This window comes from Lissotriton helveticus, chromosome 7 (assembly GCF_964261635.1).
Source record: "Lissotriton helveticus chromosome 7, aLisHel1.1, whole genome shotgun sequence".
In the NCBI taxonomy this organism is placed as follows: Eukaryota; Metazoa; Chordata; class Amphibia; order Caudata; family Salamandridae; genus Lissotriton; species Lissotriton helveticus.
In genome coordinates this window covers 678,811,729-678,828,653 of record NC_136068.1, presented here as the reverse complement: position 1 = coordinate 678,828,653, position 16,925 = coordinate 678,811,729, and the positions used below count along the sequence as shown (strand labels likewise).

At 44.7% G+C, this 16,925-nt stretch overlaps 1 protein-coding gene across 1 annotated transcript in view; it reads right to left on the bottom strand.

Annotated features, from left to right (window-relative positions):
* The window catches only part of SH3TC2 (SH3 domain and tetratricopeptide repeats 2), a 313,696-nt gene extending 306,031 nt beyond the window's left edge, over positions 1-7,665 (bottom strand). The window contains exon 1 of the mRNA XM_078652997.1: positions 7,008-7,665. Coding sequence (XP_078509123.1) covers positions 7,008-7,023 — 16 coding nt within the window. The 5' untranslated portion in view covers positions 7,024-7,665. The remainder of the gene's footprint in view (positions 1-7,007) is intronic.
* Positions 7,666-16,925: the final 9,260 nt, after the last annotated feature.

The window sequence follows — 16,925 nt, the reverse complement described above, 5'->3', positions numbered from 1 at the left end:
TTATTTATTTACCACCCTAAGATAGGCATCCACCATCTTCCAATGTTAAATAAAACAAAAAAAAACTATTTTTTTCTTGTGTAAACACATATACATGCTCACATACACATCATCATGCTGAGGTCGCCTTCGCATCCTGACGTAAGCACGAGCGGCTCCTCCATTAGGGCGGTGGAGCGTCGCCCCACTGCTTTCTCGCAGTGCGAGAAGCAGAAACATAAAATACAATTTTATGTTTCTCCTTCTTGCGCTGCGAGAAAGCAGAAGACAGGGGTATGCCTGGTTGGGGGCGGGCGGGAAGGTATACCTGGCTGGGGGCTGGTGGGCGGGTCCATGAGCAGTCATGCGTACTCTACATTTTCTTTATGTAGGCTGAATGCAGCCTACATAGAGAAAATGGCCTCTCTACAGGTGCCCGGCTGGGCGCTGGCCGCGACTTCGCGCCAATCACCACGCTGCCATTGCAGAGTTGTAATTGGCTTAAAGGAGGGGAGGGAGCATGCCTGTTCCTGTTCAGGAGCAGGGAAACGGGAGACCAGGCCCCTTCAGGCCCCATACAATTGAGCATGTCATTGGCTATCTTCTGGCATAGGACACATGCAACCCATGTGAGTATTTCTGGGATCTATTGACTACTGTTCAAGATGGCTGTGTGAGCTTTCCACTCTGGCAAACGGCCTTGTGATGGAATTTCTCCTGCTGCCTTTGGGCGACCCAACTGGGGAAAAAGGGCCATTAGCATCCTGCAGCATGCAGTGAAGCTGCTAGGTGAGCCGATTGTGGGTGGCATCTGCGGGAGGCTCCTGACTCGGGCCTGGCTAGATGGCAGATGCAGTGACCGCATACTAAGAAGGGCCCGTCGATCCCATTCCTGACACAAGTTGCAGCCCAACCATTAGAGTGGCCCACGCCCCCAAGAACAGAAAGTGCTGATGCAAGGGGGAGCATCTGGCCGGTTGTAGTGGGGGAGCCTTCACCGAGGCAGCAAACTGTGAAAGGCTGGGCGACCTCGCTCCCGAAGCCAAGGTCTGGCTGTGGTGCCATTACGGCCTGAAGGAGGGCCAACTGTGCAGACAGGGTGCGGCCCGTCACGTTTGACCATTGGTGAGCAGTGGCAATGGAAGCTCGCACCTGAAAGCGAGGCATGCAGAGGCGGCGCGGGACCCCCCCTGCCCCCACCCGCGCGAGTATTGCGAGCCACGACTGGACGTAAGATGTGCATGAATAAATCATTGTCTTTGCTTTGCTAATGTTTGTCAGGGTCAGCAATAAACATTTTTTTTCCGAAGCTAAACAGTCTTGGGGAAGCCAATAGGCATTCATTATCAAACCTATTGGCTTTGCTAAGGCTTGTTTTGACTGTGTGCAAAATATTTAATCTTGCCTTTTGCCACCTATAGGAATTTTCTTCAAAGTTTACTTATATCGGCAAAATTACATTGTCGGTAAAGTATTAAAAAAACTTATGGATGTAAGAAACTGGGTCTGTATATTGTATGCCACTAGGTGGTTATACCATGCACAGAGTCCAGGGTTTCCCCAAAAGTGTACAGGCCTCAATGTAAAACCAAAAGTTCTCTATTAGTGGTAGTGTGGGCGAGCAGCCTTAGGCCTAACACAGAGTTGTAAGACATTTCTTGCACAACATTGACCAATAATAGAAACACAACTCAAAAAAGAAATCCACGCCTATTTTTTTTAAAATAAGCTCTGTATTATATTTTAAGACCAAGATCTTTGCAATAAGGTAAGTACGTTTTTAACAGAAAATAATTTTCACTTTAAAAAGTTGACAGTACAATTTCTGAACCGTTCAATGTTATCCTATTGAGGAAAACAAAAATGCGGTTTAACAGGTAAGTACAACACAAACAATTCTAGTCTTTGGGACCAAAGGTCAGCAAGCGGCAAGTGAATACCAAAACTGCACCACCAAAGGCCCAGCGGCAGTCGGGGGCAGAGGTCAATATCAGAGTTCGGTTCAATGCGTTTGGGGTGCTCGAAGCCACACTGCTTGTAGGTAAGTTGCAGGGCCAAGCTTTGGGGGTTAGGTCAAGCACAGAGGGGGCACAAAGCAGCACCACTAGCGCCATACGGGCAGCCAGGTGCAGGGTGTAAACTCAGCACCGGGTGCCCAATGCTTTCAATTGAGATTTTGCTTGCAACAAACAGGCTGCAGGCATCGCACCAGAGGTTGCAGGAGGAAGACGAATGACAGCAGAGGTAAAAAGAGATCCAGGGGGTCCTAGGAGCACAGTGGATTCAGCTCACCAAGGTGCAGGGGCTTCAGGTGCAGGAGTGCCCTTAGACGTCTGAGTCTTCTTACCGGAGCCAGTTGTGGTCAGGGGGGTGCCTCTGGATTCAGGCTGCAGGCTTTGTTGTGGAATCCAGGAGGGGTCAGCCAACACTGGACTTGACGTCAGGATTGCGGGGGAACCTGTTCTGGGTCGTTGGGCCACCTGGGCACAGGCGGTAGGTGTCAGGTGCAGAGTGGGCGGGACTGAGGGGCCAATTGGGGAATAGTGTTCAGGGAAGAAGCACTGGCACAGGGTACCTGATTGGCATGGACCCTGTGGACTACAATTGAAACCACTTCAATATCACTCAAAAAGTGGGGTCTACCCATATTAAAAGAGGCACTTTCTCACAGTGTTTGAAAAATCTTGCATATGGAAGGGTTTGCAGTAGGTAAACACAGCAAACCATACTTTTTAGGTCTGGCTTAAAAGCAACTTTTTTCCAGATATTATGTGATCAACCTAAAAAACAGCTTTCGGGATAGAGTGATCAGGCATCCCGGATTTGCCTGGACAATCCCGGTTTTCCAGCAAATTCAACTAAATTCAACATATATCCAGTTTATAAAAAAGTGTCCACTGAACACAGACGGAAGTAAGATTTTATGTATTCAATGACAGGATTTCTTTTACTTCTTTTCAGAAACAAAATTATAAACACAAGTGATTCTCTGTGTGAAATTTCATTAAACCTATTCCCCTTAAGCGGCTCCTCGTCTGTGATTCCTGTGCTGTGAACACTGTCCTTTAAGTCATTTTGAAATTGTAGTCCTACTTCTATGTTTGCGAAATCTCTCAATTTTTGTTTTTCAAAATCTGGTCACCCTATTTCATGAGTACTACAGAGAGGGTCTTTGGCTCCTCCCATGTGTTGGTAGACAGGAGTACGTTTTGATTGAACAGAAGTTGTATGCTTCCATGGAAAAAGTCCTTCTCTGCCATGCAGGTATGAATATTTTGTTTGTTTATTTGACTGCCTGAACCAGCAGCAGTGTTACAGTCTAGAGAAGGCTCACCAACACACACAAAGTATCAAGCTTACCGTGAAATGGAGTTTAAACTTTCAGAGCTGCACACATGGCACTGTTAAAGTGTCTTACATAAGTAGATACTTTAAAATATTTGTTTTGCTCTAGAAGCAGCACAGATCCCCTTCCTTTTCCATCGTTAACTTTAGACTTCAGAGTGATGCTGTATGTTTGAGAGCAGTATGGGATGTCCAGCAGCCACGGACGGTGATAGGTGTAACTGCAGGGCGCTGAGGTAGGGAGGGGGAGGGGGCAGGGTGGGGTGTTGTAATGTATGGATTACGGACTTTAACAGGTAAGTAAACATATAAATTTATAAAACGAATTTTGTTGCACGCACTGCATCGCATTTGGTGATGCAGTGCACACAACGAAATTCGTTTTATTAATTTATATGTATACTTACCTGTTAAAGTCCGTAATCCATACATTACAACCCCCCACCTTACCGCTCCCCCTCCCTACGTCACCGCCCTGCAGTTACACCTACCACCGGCCGTGGCTGATGTCCAGGGCTACAGTAACCCACACTTGCGTTTTAAGTCTGCCTTAATATTGCAGCTGATGCCAGACCTTATGTGCTCAACAAAATAGAGTTTTTTGAGTACTACTGAGAGAGGGACTTAGGCTCCTCACATATGTTGGTTTACCTGTGTAGAAAATTTGAGTGGATCTTTTAAGAGTGCTTGTATTGCACCTTTTGGTTTTTAGACAATCTTATAGTCAATATAACAGGGCTGAGATGGCAAAGGAGGCAAGCCAATGAACATGGGTATAGGCCTGATCTGTTTGTTTTGAAAAGTTACAAAAATACTTTTTTTATTTCATGACTGTAAGCTTGATAGTTGCATTGTGGGAAAACTGAAACGTACGATTAGCACAATAGGTCTTATGGTCCTCATGTAAAGTGCTCCAGTACCTTCGGATCGAGGTTGCACTATATAAAACTGCCGAAAATGCACAGAGATAAAAACAAAGCCTTAACATGATGAAAGACAAATAGATACCCATTTTGGGGCTGATTTTTGCAAAGTGAAACCAGACAACCTGGATAAATTGCAGATTCCCTGCTGAAACTGTGTGATCTTCGACAAATATTTTATTACACCAAAACTCAGTTTTCTTCTTTATCGCATATGAAAGCACTTTCAAATATGTAAGCTCAGAATACCAGTTGTAAAAAAACCTACTGTGCTTGATTTAACAGACTATATTGTTGCTCTATAATAATCTGGGTAATTTAAAGGGTTTACACAACAACTAACTTGCCTCTAAGTTCACCAAAAGTTAAATGGTTTAAAAACGATCCTTCTTAATAAGTACTTCGCAGCAGAGTGCTATAAAATGGTGTATTAATCTCTAAGCTTCTACATGTGAAGAATTAAACATTTTTAAGTTTGGAAGAGAATTGTGGCTCAATGGTTAGAGCGGCAGACCCTGATGCAGAGGTCTGGCCCAGGACCAGGGTTCAATTCCTGCCTCGGCGGGACTTGGGCTCAATTTCCTTGGACCTGATAATTCTTGCCTCAGTGCCTATTCTACTCATGGGTCCCACTCTGGGCAATAGCTTGCTTAATCTCCACAACGGCCCCAACAGTGCTGGGATGCCTGGCTTCACCTTGGGGGTGCCAAGGAGTGGGCATTTCACAGGGAAAAAGCAACGAAGGGTTCCACAGTGGTATGCGTACAGCGCCAAGACACCTCAGGGTATAAGTGCGCTATACAAGTACGAATTCATTTCATTTCAAGAGACTTTATAATATTTTATGTGATGTTTGTTGTATGATTTATATAGCAAACATTTTCAGTGCTTGGCTCATGCACTGGCTACAAGAGCCCAGTCAGACTGTTATTTTGGCTCTGGCTCGGCTCTCCCTACTAATTTGTTGGCTCACCCACCCCAAATAAATCTATATCCATATCGGTAGGTTGAGGGTCTTTGGGTCAGCCTCAGTCTGCCATTGATCTTTCTGAGTGTCATTTAAACTCTGCATCCATCCATGACAGTGTCCTACCTGAGAAAATGATTCTGTCCACATCAGTCACTAGCTCTCTTCCCTGTGAATGATGACAGTTTCTGTGCGCATGTGCACATGAATATGAAAACGAATGTGCTTCAGTGGCAGTGCTGGCTGGCCACTCCTTTCGTTTTCAGTTTTCTCCTATTCTTGATCCCCTTTCGCTTATTTATTTTATTTTGAAAGTTTTCTATAGCGCGAACATGACCACCGGGGGTATCAGAGAGTTTAACAATGTATACATCAAGAGGAATACAGATACATGCAATAAAAACAGAACCAACAAACCAGAAAATACAAAGTCATGTAAAGCAAAAGGAATCTTGTGCCTTTATTTGATTCTTCTCCTTTTAATTTGATTTTTTAACATGATTCAACAGCTATATAGGCAGTGCTAATATATAATACAATACAGACACCCAGGGCTATGGCTGGTGTTGTTATTGGAAGCATATGCCTGACATGTTTAGATGGCAACTTATTTTCTTTTTGCTACTTGAATCATTGTAATTAATCTTGGATATGTTATTGAGTGTGTGTGTTTTATTGTGGTTGTGCAAGAACGAGTCAGTGAGTAGATGTATGTATGCATGGGTGCAAAGATTAATTAGAGAGTGCCTGCCTGAAGATTGGAGTGCCTTAAACCATCACTAAAGGCACTTTAATTAATAAGGCAGTACTACTGGCATTGCCAACGCTTGTTATGAAGATATCTAGTAAAAACTATCACTGCGGAAAATGTTGACTTGGGCGAAGTTTTGCAAAGTTGGTAAACTTGACAAGGGGGTGTAGATGCAAAGTTCGTCATCTTAAAGAACTACACACTGGATTGCAATTTTGCACAGCCCCTTTTTTGGCAGCTTCCCCTTGTCAAACTCACCTAACAATGGCAGCTGATTGCGCGGAATGTTTATGACTTGTTTCCATTGACCGGTTAGACTGCTGTCTGAACAAAGGGCATTTGATTATTGCACGAGATTGTCAGGCTGCGATATTACTGACCCATGAGAAGGAGGTGTGAGAAGAAACCAAGTTACTATACTCCCCATGGATGGACTTATGTATTTAAATGACTCTACTGTAAGGCATGCACCAATAAAATACAGACTTTGGAACCTCTATTACAATATGTAAACATGTAATAAAGCTCCACATTCATCAATCAGAGTTGCTGTAATGGAACGCACACTGACGACGATGGCGTATACACGAGTTATTCCCATTATTTTAGATTTCTACGAGGTTATACAATTATGTCGTTAGTTTCGCCCTGCTCTCTGCTGTATCAGCTAAAGGAGAAAAATTAAACTAAAGCACAGGTTGGGATTTCAAGACCTTTAGAAGTCATGTCTAGTTCCTGCTCTATAGCAATGTAATGTTTTATCTATCTCAATGCCAGCAAACCAATTTCTTTTAAATAGCTCTGCGTACTGCACGGCTGCCGATTCTACAAACTGTAAACGACAGCTACTTCATTTACCGACATAGGAAGGATGGAAGGCAGAGTCAGCCGACATTGACGAACACATACACACGCACGCACACACAGTAAACATTAATATATATGTTTCCCAAGATTGAAAACCGTAGCAGAAATGAAAACAAGCATGTATGGTAGATACACCCTTCTGTTAAAATAAATACGCAAAAACGGCGCTCCTTGCCTGTTGGTATTTTCATGTCTCAGCGTGGCCGCTCTCTGTCGCGACCCCCCATCCTGAAGGTGGACGAGGCTGTGGGGCCGGGTGGCTCGCAGCCCGGCCAGCCTTCGAGACGTCTTGTGTGGCGGACTCAGGAGCGCGCCGTACACTTGCAGGGACCGGCCCCGCCCTCCTACAAGGAAGGAACTCGTCGACTTCCAGCTTGCCTGCCTCCGTCCTGCCTCCGCTCGCTCGGGGCATGGGTCGGATCCAGCCAGACGTCGTCCTTCCACTTATAAGGTGCCTTCTCAAAGGTCGCTTCTTCTTTGTATACGTTCTTTTAAACGTCACTCTTTTTAAGGGGTGTTGGCAACCGATCCTGAGGTTTCCCATCAGCATAGAGTGCATTATAAAAATTGATAACTCTACATGAACTTTCGCAGTAATCGGTGAGATGATTCGTCTAAAAACGTCTATTTTATGAATACTAGCGCCAAGATGTCCATTGGTGTATAGCGCTGTACACGTAATAAAAGAAATGCGAATTCCGCCCCCACCCAAAAAAAAAATCTCACTTATTTCAGCGTAAACTGAAGGTCACCTCGCTCAGATCGTTATCTTCGCTCGTTCCGAGCGCCTGGAGGCTGTATAGCAGTAGAGAGCGCAATGTTCGTGTGTTACTGACTCTTACGTTGACACCTGGGTCACATCGTCAGCGAGGGAGACGACAGAAAGGCGAGTGGGCACCGTGCCACCTTCCGGCAGCCGCTCACATGGGGCACAGGAAGGGCGCAGATCCGTTATTATTTCAAAACAACACTGACCTTCCAGATGTGTCAGCCGGAATGCTTCTCACCCTCCTGTGCCATGGAAAGCACCGGGTTAACCATCAACTTGTGCAGGCTTAGCCTGTGTGTGATTGTTTTAAAGATACAACTGCCCCGTAGCCATTGTTCCTGTGTTATATTAGTTGAAGCTCCACATACTCTTTGGGGTCAATTTAGAGCACCTTTCGCCCTGGGCTAGCCCTATGCAACTACAAAATAACTACATGACTGAAAACTAAGGGGGATATTCTCAAGAACGTGTGATAATCATCGCAAAATTAGCTTAACGCAACTCTTCACAATGTAGTCTATCACAGGAAATTTACGCTGTGTTAAAGTTGTATTCTCAACACAGCATTACCATGCGAAAGGCACACAATAACGCGTCAAATGACCGCATTAAAATCAACTCAATGCAGCAAAAATGCAAAACACGAATCCAAAAATAGTTGCGATGAGGCCAATCGCGATACAAAAATTAGCGATAACCAGCGACAGGCCTGCAATTCCCATGCATAATACTGGAAAATGCATCATGAAAGCAGAACAAAAACAAAGGGAAAAAAAACAAAACTGCGTAGCACCATGGATGCACCTGGACCGAGTATCAGAAAGGAGAGAGAGGGACCCAAATCACCACAGGGGTAGGGTACCAAAAGACAAATGTCAAGAGAAATCCCCTTGGGAACCGTTAAACTGTTTTGTCAAACGTACAACACCACTAAAACTATGGTCATACTCAATTCGCACATCATCAACACGCAACAAGCCAAAGAAACGAATCAGTGCAAACACAATTATAAAAAGTTGCATACAATTTATTAAAGACGTTGTAGCTAGCAACTTTACAAATTAAAAACACATTATACAAAATAAACAATAAAGTTTAAAAACAATGTAAAAAAGTGGGAAGAAGGAAAACAGCAACAACAAATAGTTCCAAATCAGGAAAAAATACGGTAGTTAAACATGTCAATATGTAAACAAAGCTTTTACGCACAACAAAATCGTTGCCAAGTAATCAAAAAGCAAATGTTTGCATTCATTGATTATCCGTGAGAGTTTCCATACAACTAAGGTGTCGACGCGTTTCGGTGGGTCCAATCAGAATAACTCCCCACCTTCTTCAGGACAGAAAATTCTTCCCACTGTATATATACAATTGCTCCTGAGTTCACTTTTATCCACTGCTATATGAACCAGTTCACTTCATCCACTGATATATAAACCAGTTGAATGTTACCAGATGTTCATGTCACAAAAACTTGAAATATAAAGAGAATAAACAGAGAAGCCGGCGAGACACTCCTTCTTAGTTAAAAACCAGCCCTCCACGTGACCGTTAATACAGCTCAAGGACAAATTCTCGAGTCTGTGAACTAATAGAACGAGAGACCATGCGGGGGAGTTCTCCGTTTTAAAATCTAGAAGAGCACCCGTATCCTCGTGTATTGAGAGTCTTTAGCCCGATGGTATGACTTTTTGACGATGTTAATCGTAGCAGAATAACATGGTATCTGACACGGTGTGGAATTCCTCCGTTAGCGTCTTTGCACCTGGACCGAGTGCAGAGGCCAACGAGAACCCCACACGCCCCGCAGCCCACTAGCAAGGAACCTCGGGGTCGGGGAAGGCCAAGGAGAATAGGAAGACATCGTTCACTCCGCATGAAAACCGGATCAGCGTCACAGAGGTGACAGAACACTACCAACAAGTGTTTGTCACCTCCACTGTGTCATTGGCAACACAAACGGAAATATGGTGGCCACAGTCATCAGTGCGGAGATGGTGCAAGGACATGGGAGTCCGGACACAGCTCAATAGGACCTGACACAACATCAACAGGGTGAGTAACAAACAGGGCCTGGGGGGACAGGGGGAGATGGGCACAATGGCATACATGCACAATGATGTGTAGCACATGAGGTTCCGTGGTTTTCGGAACCGGACTCCACTTTGTTTACGTTGTTCGTGACGCCATTTTTGTGTTGCCCTCACGTAGGCCTAGGTGATAAACGAACGAACAAAGTTGCATGGGCCTCATGGTTCATGTATGCATTAACAGGCCCTTTTCTGACTTGTGAGTGAACTGCAGGACGCTGACCCCGTCACCTGAAACTGACCTCGCAAAGCCAATTTCCCTTGGTTTGATCCTTGTCTAAGATTGCCACTTAATGTTCAGGACCTCGTTAACCTTTAGTTTCCTTGCACATGTTTTATCTTGTCCAGCATCTATTACTGTTTCCTTTATGTTCTGACATTACATGGGTTGTGCTTTTCAATTATAAATTTGTCCGGCTTGCAAAGATTGAATTTGGGATATTCCTAATTAACTTTTGGGTTGGGTTACTGTAAATTGGGTTTTTGTTAATGTGATACTCAGTTAGAAAATGTGTCCTATTGGTCAGAATTTTGCGCAGTGGGTGTACATTTGTAATGAGAATATGGTGTATAAAAAGAGATGTCTTGCTCCATGAAAATTAAACATTTTCTTGAGTTGTACACCGTGTTGTATTGCTGAGATTACTGTTACTAGCTGCAGCTAATAAATTTGATCTCTGACGCCACCTAGAAGTATTCCGTGTCTCTGTTTGCCAAGACAGGAGAACCCAAAGACTTTGGGCGTGTCCCTGGTGCCGCTGGGTTCTAAAACCCGGTTCTTCAGTTGGCGCCCAACGGTGGGGCGACTTCAGCGGTACCGGTCCAAGCTCGAGGATCGTGAGGAGCCCCGTGAGGAAATTCTGGAGGAAGGCCGCCACTTCATTGACCCCTGCATGTCGATGTGGACCGAAGGTCTTTTCTGCGAGGCTTCCCGCTTTCCAACGGCTACGAAGGACTGTTGCCCTGACTGTCGGCCTGTCTTGGACCCTTGATTGATCCTTTGTAGAGCGAGACGATAGGCGGTCTTCTGGTGGCGTGACAGATACTTTGGTTAAGTATAAGTGGGTCGCTCCCCCGACTTTGTTTTGGTTCTTGGTTTTTGATTTGATTTCTGCAAAAATCGAAGCCGAGGGGCTCGTATATTTACGAGTGTATCGATAGTTGATAACCCCTTGAAGTTTGAAGCTAGATTAGTGAGCTATAAGATGCCTGGTCTTAGCAAAATTAGGAAATGGTTTAGTTGTGGTTGCAACAGGGATTCCCGATTGGAGGATTCATGTCCGATACCTCCGGTTGGAACTCCGACTTATGAGCTCTATTCAAAACACGGAGTGGGTCCTACTACTTATAATGAAGTATGGGTCCACTATACAAGGAAAGATGGTGTTTTACGATGGCCCCAACATGGTAGTTTCGAATTAAATATTTTAGATAATCTGGAAGTTGCGCTATTTAAGAAGAAAGCCCGGCCGGCAATGTTTGACTCTTTCCGCCTTTGGCGTAAGGAAGCCAAACAGCGAGAAATTAAGCAAGCAAAGAGAGATAGGAAAGATAAGAATATGTCAGTACTACAAGCTGCTAGGCAGTTTAGGGAAGATGGAGAAGACCCTGCGAATGAAGTTTCAGATAGACAGCGTTGCATGGCCATAGATAAATGTTATCCAGCCTTGCCGTCTTCTCCTCCGAAAGTAATTGAAGATCTTGAAAAAGATCCTTTGATCTCTCACCTACTGAGATTGCCACCCCCTTATGTGCAGGGTGCTACTGCGCCTCCATTACCCCCGGTTGTTCCACTCTTTGTTGTTCAACCTCCTGCTGTTGTTCAGCCACCTGGTGCTCCACAGATGGTTTTGCCTCCTACTGCGCAACCCACTCTAGGGTCGCCAGCTTTGCTACCAGCTTTGCCTCAAACTCCTTTGCCTTCTACTCCTGCATCTCCGACTTCTACTGTTCTTGTCCCTACACCTCTTTTGCCTCAAAATACTTCTTCTCCTGTTCTTATGTCTGCTTCTTCTCCTTCTGCTCGAAAACGAATGACTGAGACTGTTGTTAATTTGTTGTCTCCATTGTTTGGGTCACTGAGTATGACCCCTGTTTCGGAACGAAAGCAGAGTCGTAGTCAGCTTCCTAGTTCCGAGGAACGGACAGTGTTGGATTTGTTGGCTCGTAGATGGATTTTAAATGTTTCTAGGTATAATTTGCCAGCGGTTATGGATGTTTTCTTTCAGTGGGAGCCGCCTAAGCAAAGGTACGTTTTTGATGTAATGTGTACCTTTTTGCGTTAGGAATGGGAAGATACTGAGTTGGGTCCGATTCCGCAGGAAGTGCTTGATGTTCAGTCCGAATTTGCTAAAGGGACGATAGTGGAGCCTGATGTTGAGGAAGCCGTAGAGACGATACTTGCTTTCAGGTCTAGATTACTGCCTCAGACCTTGTATGAACCTGATTCCTCTGTTAGGAGGAAAGTAAAGCAGTATCCTATGAGAGAGGTTCCTCCTGTATGGAGAGACGCAGTTCAGGCTGATGCCGCTCATAACATTAATGCTGTACCAGCACATTTTCAGCGAGTATGGGTACATGTTCCTTGGAAGAGAGCAGAGGTCTTAGCTCTTAAGCAGACCTTACCTGACCCCCATAAGAATCCTGCCGGTTATTACAAGGAATTGTCCCAGACAGTTGATGCGTGTATTATGAATTTAGCTGACATAGATATGTTGATGGGTAATGTAGTTCCTCAACCTTTGTGGGCGAAGATTCGTCATGAGAATCATGCGGCAGAATTAGGCGATACATGGGCTAATATTGTTGCTGCAGATGGTCGGCAGGTAGGAGGTGCCAAACCTGAGCCCTTAGTTGCAGAATTACCTGGTAGAATGATTAATTTAATGAAAACTATGATGCCTGCTTTGCGATTGAATTGGGACAAGTTGGCAGCATGCAAACAAAAGAAAGACGAGAGCGTGTCTGATTTCTTCACTAGGTTTGAGGAGACGTTTATCGATCATAGTGGTCAGGATATGAGCACTGAAGGTGGTCAAAGGTTGTTCGTGAACAAATTTGTATCTAATTTGCTTCCCGACCTTTCTAATAAGTTAAAGGATTCTGAGAGTTCATGGGCTGTTTCTTCGTCGGCCCAGATATTGGCTACTGTACAATATTATGAGAATAGGGTTAAAGATGAGAAGGATAAAGCAGAGAAGAAAACTAAAGATCTAAAGACGAAAGTTCTTTTGCAGCAAGCTTATCCGCCTCGTCAGAATCAGCCTCAGTTTCAGCAACCTCCACAGTTTCAGAGATTGTTACAGAAGCCTGAGCCTTATGCTCCGCGATTCTTTCCTGGTCCTAATCAGTGTGCTTATTGGAGAGAGGAAGGTCATTTCAAGAATAGTTGCCCGGCTTTGTTACAGCGTGCGAATGGTGTATCTGGTCAGAGAGGTCGTGGTGGTTTCCAGCAAGCTCCTAGGGGTAGGGGACGTGGTGTGTTACCCCAGAATGAGCATTCCTCTTCCCTTCAGAATTCTGCGAATTATTTTGACAGACAGAATGTTCCGAGTGGTCAGTCTGCACAGTACTATGTTGATGATTATTATGTCGAGAGTGAGAGTGCTGGTTATAATGATAGTTAGGACAGCCATGGGCAAAGAGAGGGAGTAGTGTCAGTTCCAGTAGACGAGAGTGGACCTTATGTTGAAGTGACTACATCAGGTGTGACAGAACCTTTTCTTTTGGATACTGGTGCGACAAAGTGTTCTATTATGCACTCTAAACTTCCTGGCGCACCTTTGTCTGGCTTGACCAATGTTTCAGTAGGATTTTCAGGCGCCCCAGTTTGTAACCCGGTTTCTAGTCCTTTGCCTCTTTCTATTGGTCCTTGTAAATTGGAAACTCCTCTTATTTAGACGACTGGTTGTAATGAGAATCTGTTGGGTTTGGACTTGCTGAAAAGATTGTATGCGACATTACATTGCTCTCCATTGGGAGTGCATCTTACCTTGGGTAAGAAAGTGATTTCCCCGATGTATTTGTCTAAAGATTGTCTTCCACTGGAATTGCGTTCTCTTCCTGATACACTTTGGGCTACAGGTCCCAATGATGTTGGTCTCTTACAGATTCCACCATATGTTGTCACCCTCAAGTCGAATGCTAGGCTACCTCGTATTCCGCAATATAAAATCTCTAGTGATGGCGAAAGAGCTCTTCTAGCGATCGCCTATGATTTGGTTGAGAAGGGTGTAGTTGAAGAAACGAGAGGTAATGTGTATAACAGTCCTGTTTTGCCTGTCCTTAAACCTACTGATGCTTCTCAGCCACCTGTGTATCGGTTTGTGATCGATCTTCGAGAAGTGAATAAGATTGTGGTGCCACAGTTTCCTGTTGTCCCTGATATCACTGCTTTGTTGACTCTGATTCCTGCTTCGGCAGCCTGGTTTTCTGTTATCGACTTGAAGAATGCTTTCTTCAGTATTCCGATTGCTGAGGAGAGTGGAGATATTTTCGCCTTCTCTTTAGGAGGCCGAAGCTTCCGGTTTAAGAGAGCTCCCCAAGGTTATTGTGAAAGTCCCTCCATCTATAGTCAGGCGTTGAAAACTCAGCTTGATAGTTTTGTGTTGCCTTCTGGTGCTACTCTTATTCAATACGTTGATGATCTGTTGATTACTGCTGATGATGAAGAAATTTGTAAAGAGGCTACTCTTTCTTTGTTACGATATTTGTCTGACCTCCATCATAAAGTGTCACCTTCCAAGTTACAGTATTGCCGACAAGAAGTAACCTACTTAGGTCATCTCTTGTCGAAGGAGGGAAGAAGGTTGACCCCAGAACGAATTCAAGCGATTGCGCAAATGAGTGTGCCATCCACACAGAGAGAAGTACGTGCTTTCTTAGGTATCACCTCATATTGTAGGCAATGGATCCCTAACTTTTCCTTGCTAGCGAAACCTTTGTTGGCATTGACTCTTAAAGATACTCCGTATCCTCTCCCTTGGTCTGATGAGTGTCAGAAAAGTTTTTCTGAATTACGTGATGCATTGTGTTCGGCTCCGGTATTGGGTACTCCAGACTACAGTACGCCTTTCACGTTGTATGTGCACGAGAGAGAAGATTGTGCATTGTCAGTTTTGACGCAGCAATTCGGAGACAAGCAACGCCCATGTGCGTATTTTTCAGCGACGTTAGATCTGGTAGCTAAAGCGTTGCCGAGCTGCCTGAGAGCTACAGCGGCAGCAGCTGTTTCTATCCGACAGTCTGCTGGTTTGGTATTGGATAATACGTTGATTGTGATGATCCCACATGCAGTGGATACCTTATTGAATAGGACAAAGACTCAGCACCTTACTAGTGCACGTCTGTCAGGTTATGAGCTGACTCTTTTGGCTAGCCATGTGCACATTAAAAGATGCAATGTGTTGAATCCAGCTACGTTGTTGCCGATTTCTGTAGAGACAGATGCTCAAGAACAGCATGATTGATTTCTTCGGACAGAGGAAGAAACGAAGGCTAGAGTTGATTTGAAAGTTACTCTTCTTACGAATGTTGATGGTACCCTATGGGTAGATGGTTCGTGTTTCAAGCTTCCGAATGGTGAGACGACTGCGGCATATGCCGTCACAACTTTACATACAGTTGTTGAGACAGCACGCATAGCACAGAATTCTGCGCAAGCAGCAGAGTTGATTGCATTGACTAGAGCTTGTGTGTTGTCAGAGGGAAAGCTAGTGAATGTTTATACTGATAGCCAGTATGCGTTTGGAGTTGCCCATAGTTTTGGGCATTTGTGGAGAGAAAGAGGATTTCTTACTTCCCATGGCACGAAAATTCAGCATGGGCAGTCAGTGAGTGAACTTTTGGAATCACTTACTCTCCCAAAGCAGATTGCAATTGTGAAGTGTAGTGCGCATAAGAAAGTTGTGGACGATGTAGGTCGAGGAAATGCGTTTGCGGAAGAAGTTGCGAAGGAAACGGCGAAAGACATGATGAGCCGCATGTATGTTGCGGGCCCTGCTAGATGGGTTATGGCTGGTGGAATGTGTGAAGACACAATAGAAAGTGTGAAGTCAATTCAGGCTGAAGCTACGGAAAAAGAAGTGAGTACGTGGAGAGAAAGTACGGGTATGTTGGATTCGACAGGTTGTTGACTTGAGTTGTCAGAACACCAGCGATGGTTGTTGCCTGATGCGTATGTGCTCCCAGTGGTTACTATGGCTCATGGAATGGCTCACATTAGTTCGAAAGGTATATGCAAGTTGTTGGCTCCGGTATGGCAGAATGCTGGAATTCCTAAATGTGCTGAGAATTTGGTGAAGCATTGTATGATTTGCTTGATGCATAATCCTGGCAAGGGAACCCCAACTCCAGCTGGTCATTTTGCTCCCCCAACTTATCCGTTTGAAGTGATACAGTTAGATTACATACACATGGAGAGATGCAATAATTTGAAGTATGTCCTAGTGGTTGTTTGCGCCTTTTCCAGATGGATAGAGGCCTACCCCCTAAAGGATAATACTGCCTTGTCTACGGACAAGGTTTTGCTTAAAGAGTATTTCCCTAGGTATGGTTTGCCGAGAATTGTATGGAGCGACAATGGGAGTGAATTTGTAGGTCAAATCATGAAGAAAGTATGTGCTGGTTTGGGAATAAATCAGAAATTCCATGCTGCGAATCACCCCCAGTCTGCTGGACTTGTCGAGTGCTATAACGGCCCTTTGAAGCTGAAATTAGCTAAGATACAAGCGAGCACTGGTCTTACATGGCCGGATGCCTTGCCGTTGGCTCTTTTGTCAACAAGGACGACAGTGCATTCTCGTGTGGGACTTAGCCCATACGAAATAGTTTTTGGTCGTCCTGCGAATGTTTGGGGTGTGCCTCGTCCTAAGAAGTACAGCGAAATCGAGTACCCTATGTTGGTGGATTACTTACATGACTTGACTGCTAAATTACGTGTTCTCCACCAACAGGTCTATGACAGTTTGCCGACAGTGACTGCGGATCCAGGCCACACGATTCAACCTGGTGACTACGTGCTCACCAAGAACTTTCAACGAACCAAGAATTTGGAGCCAAAGTGGACTGGACCGCGTTTAGTGTTGTTGTGAACTCGAACTGCAGTTAGAGTAGCTGGTAAAAAAAACTGGGTGCATGCCACCCATTGTAAACAAGTTCCGTTGCCCTTACTGTATGACAAGTGGGTGAGGGATGGAATAGCCGACTCTGAGTGTGAGAGAATTCCTAGATTTGT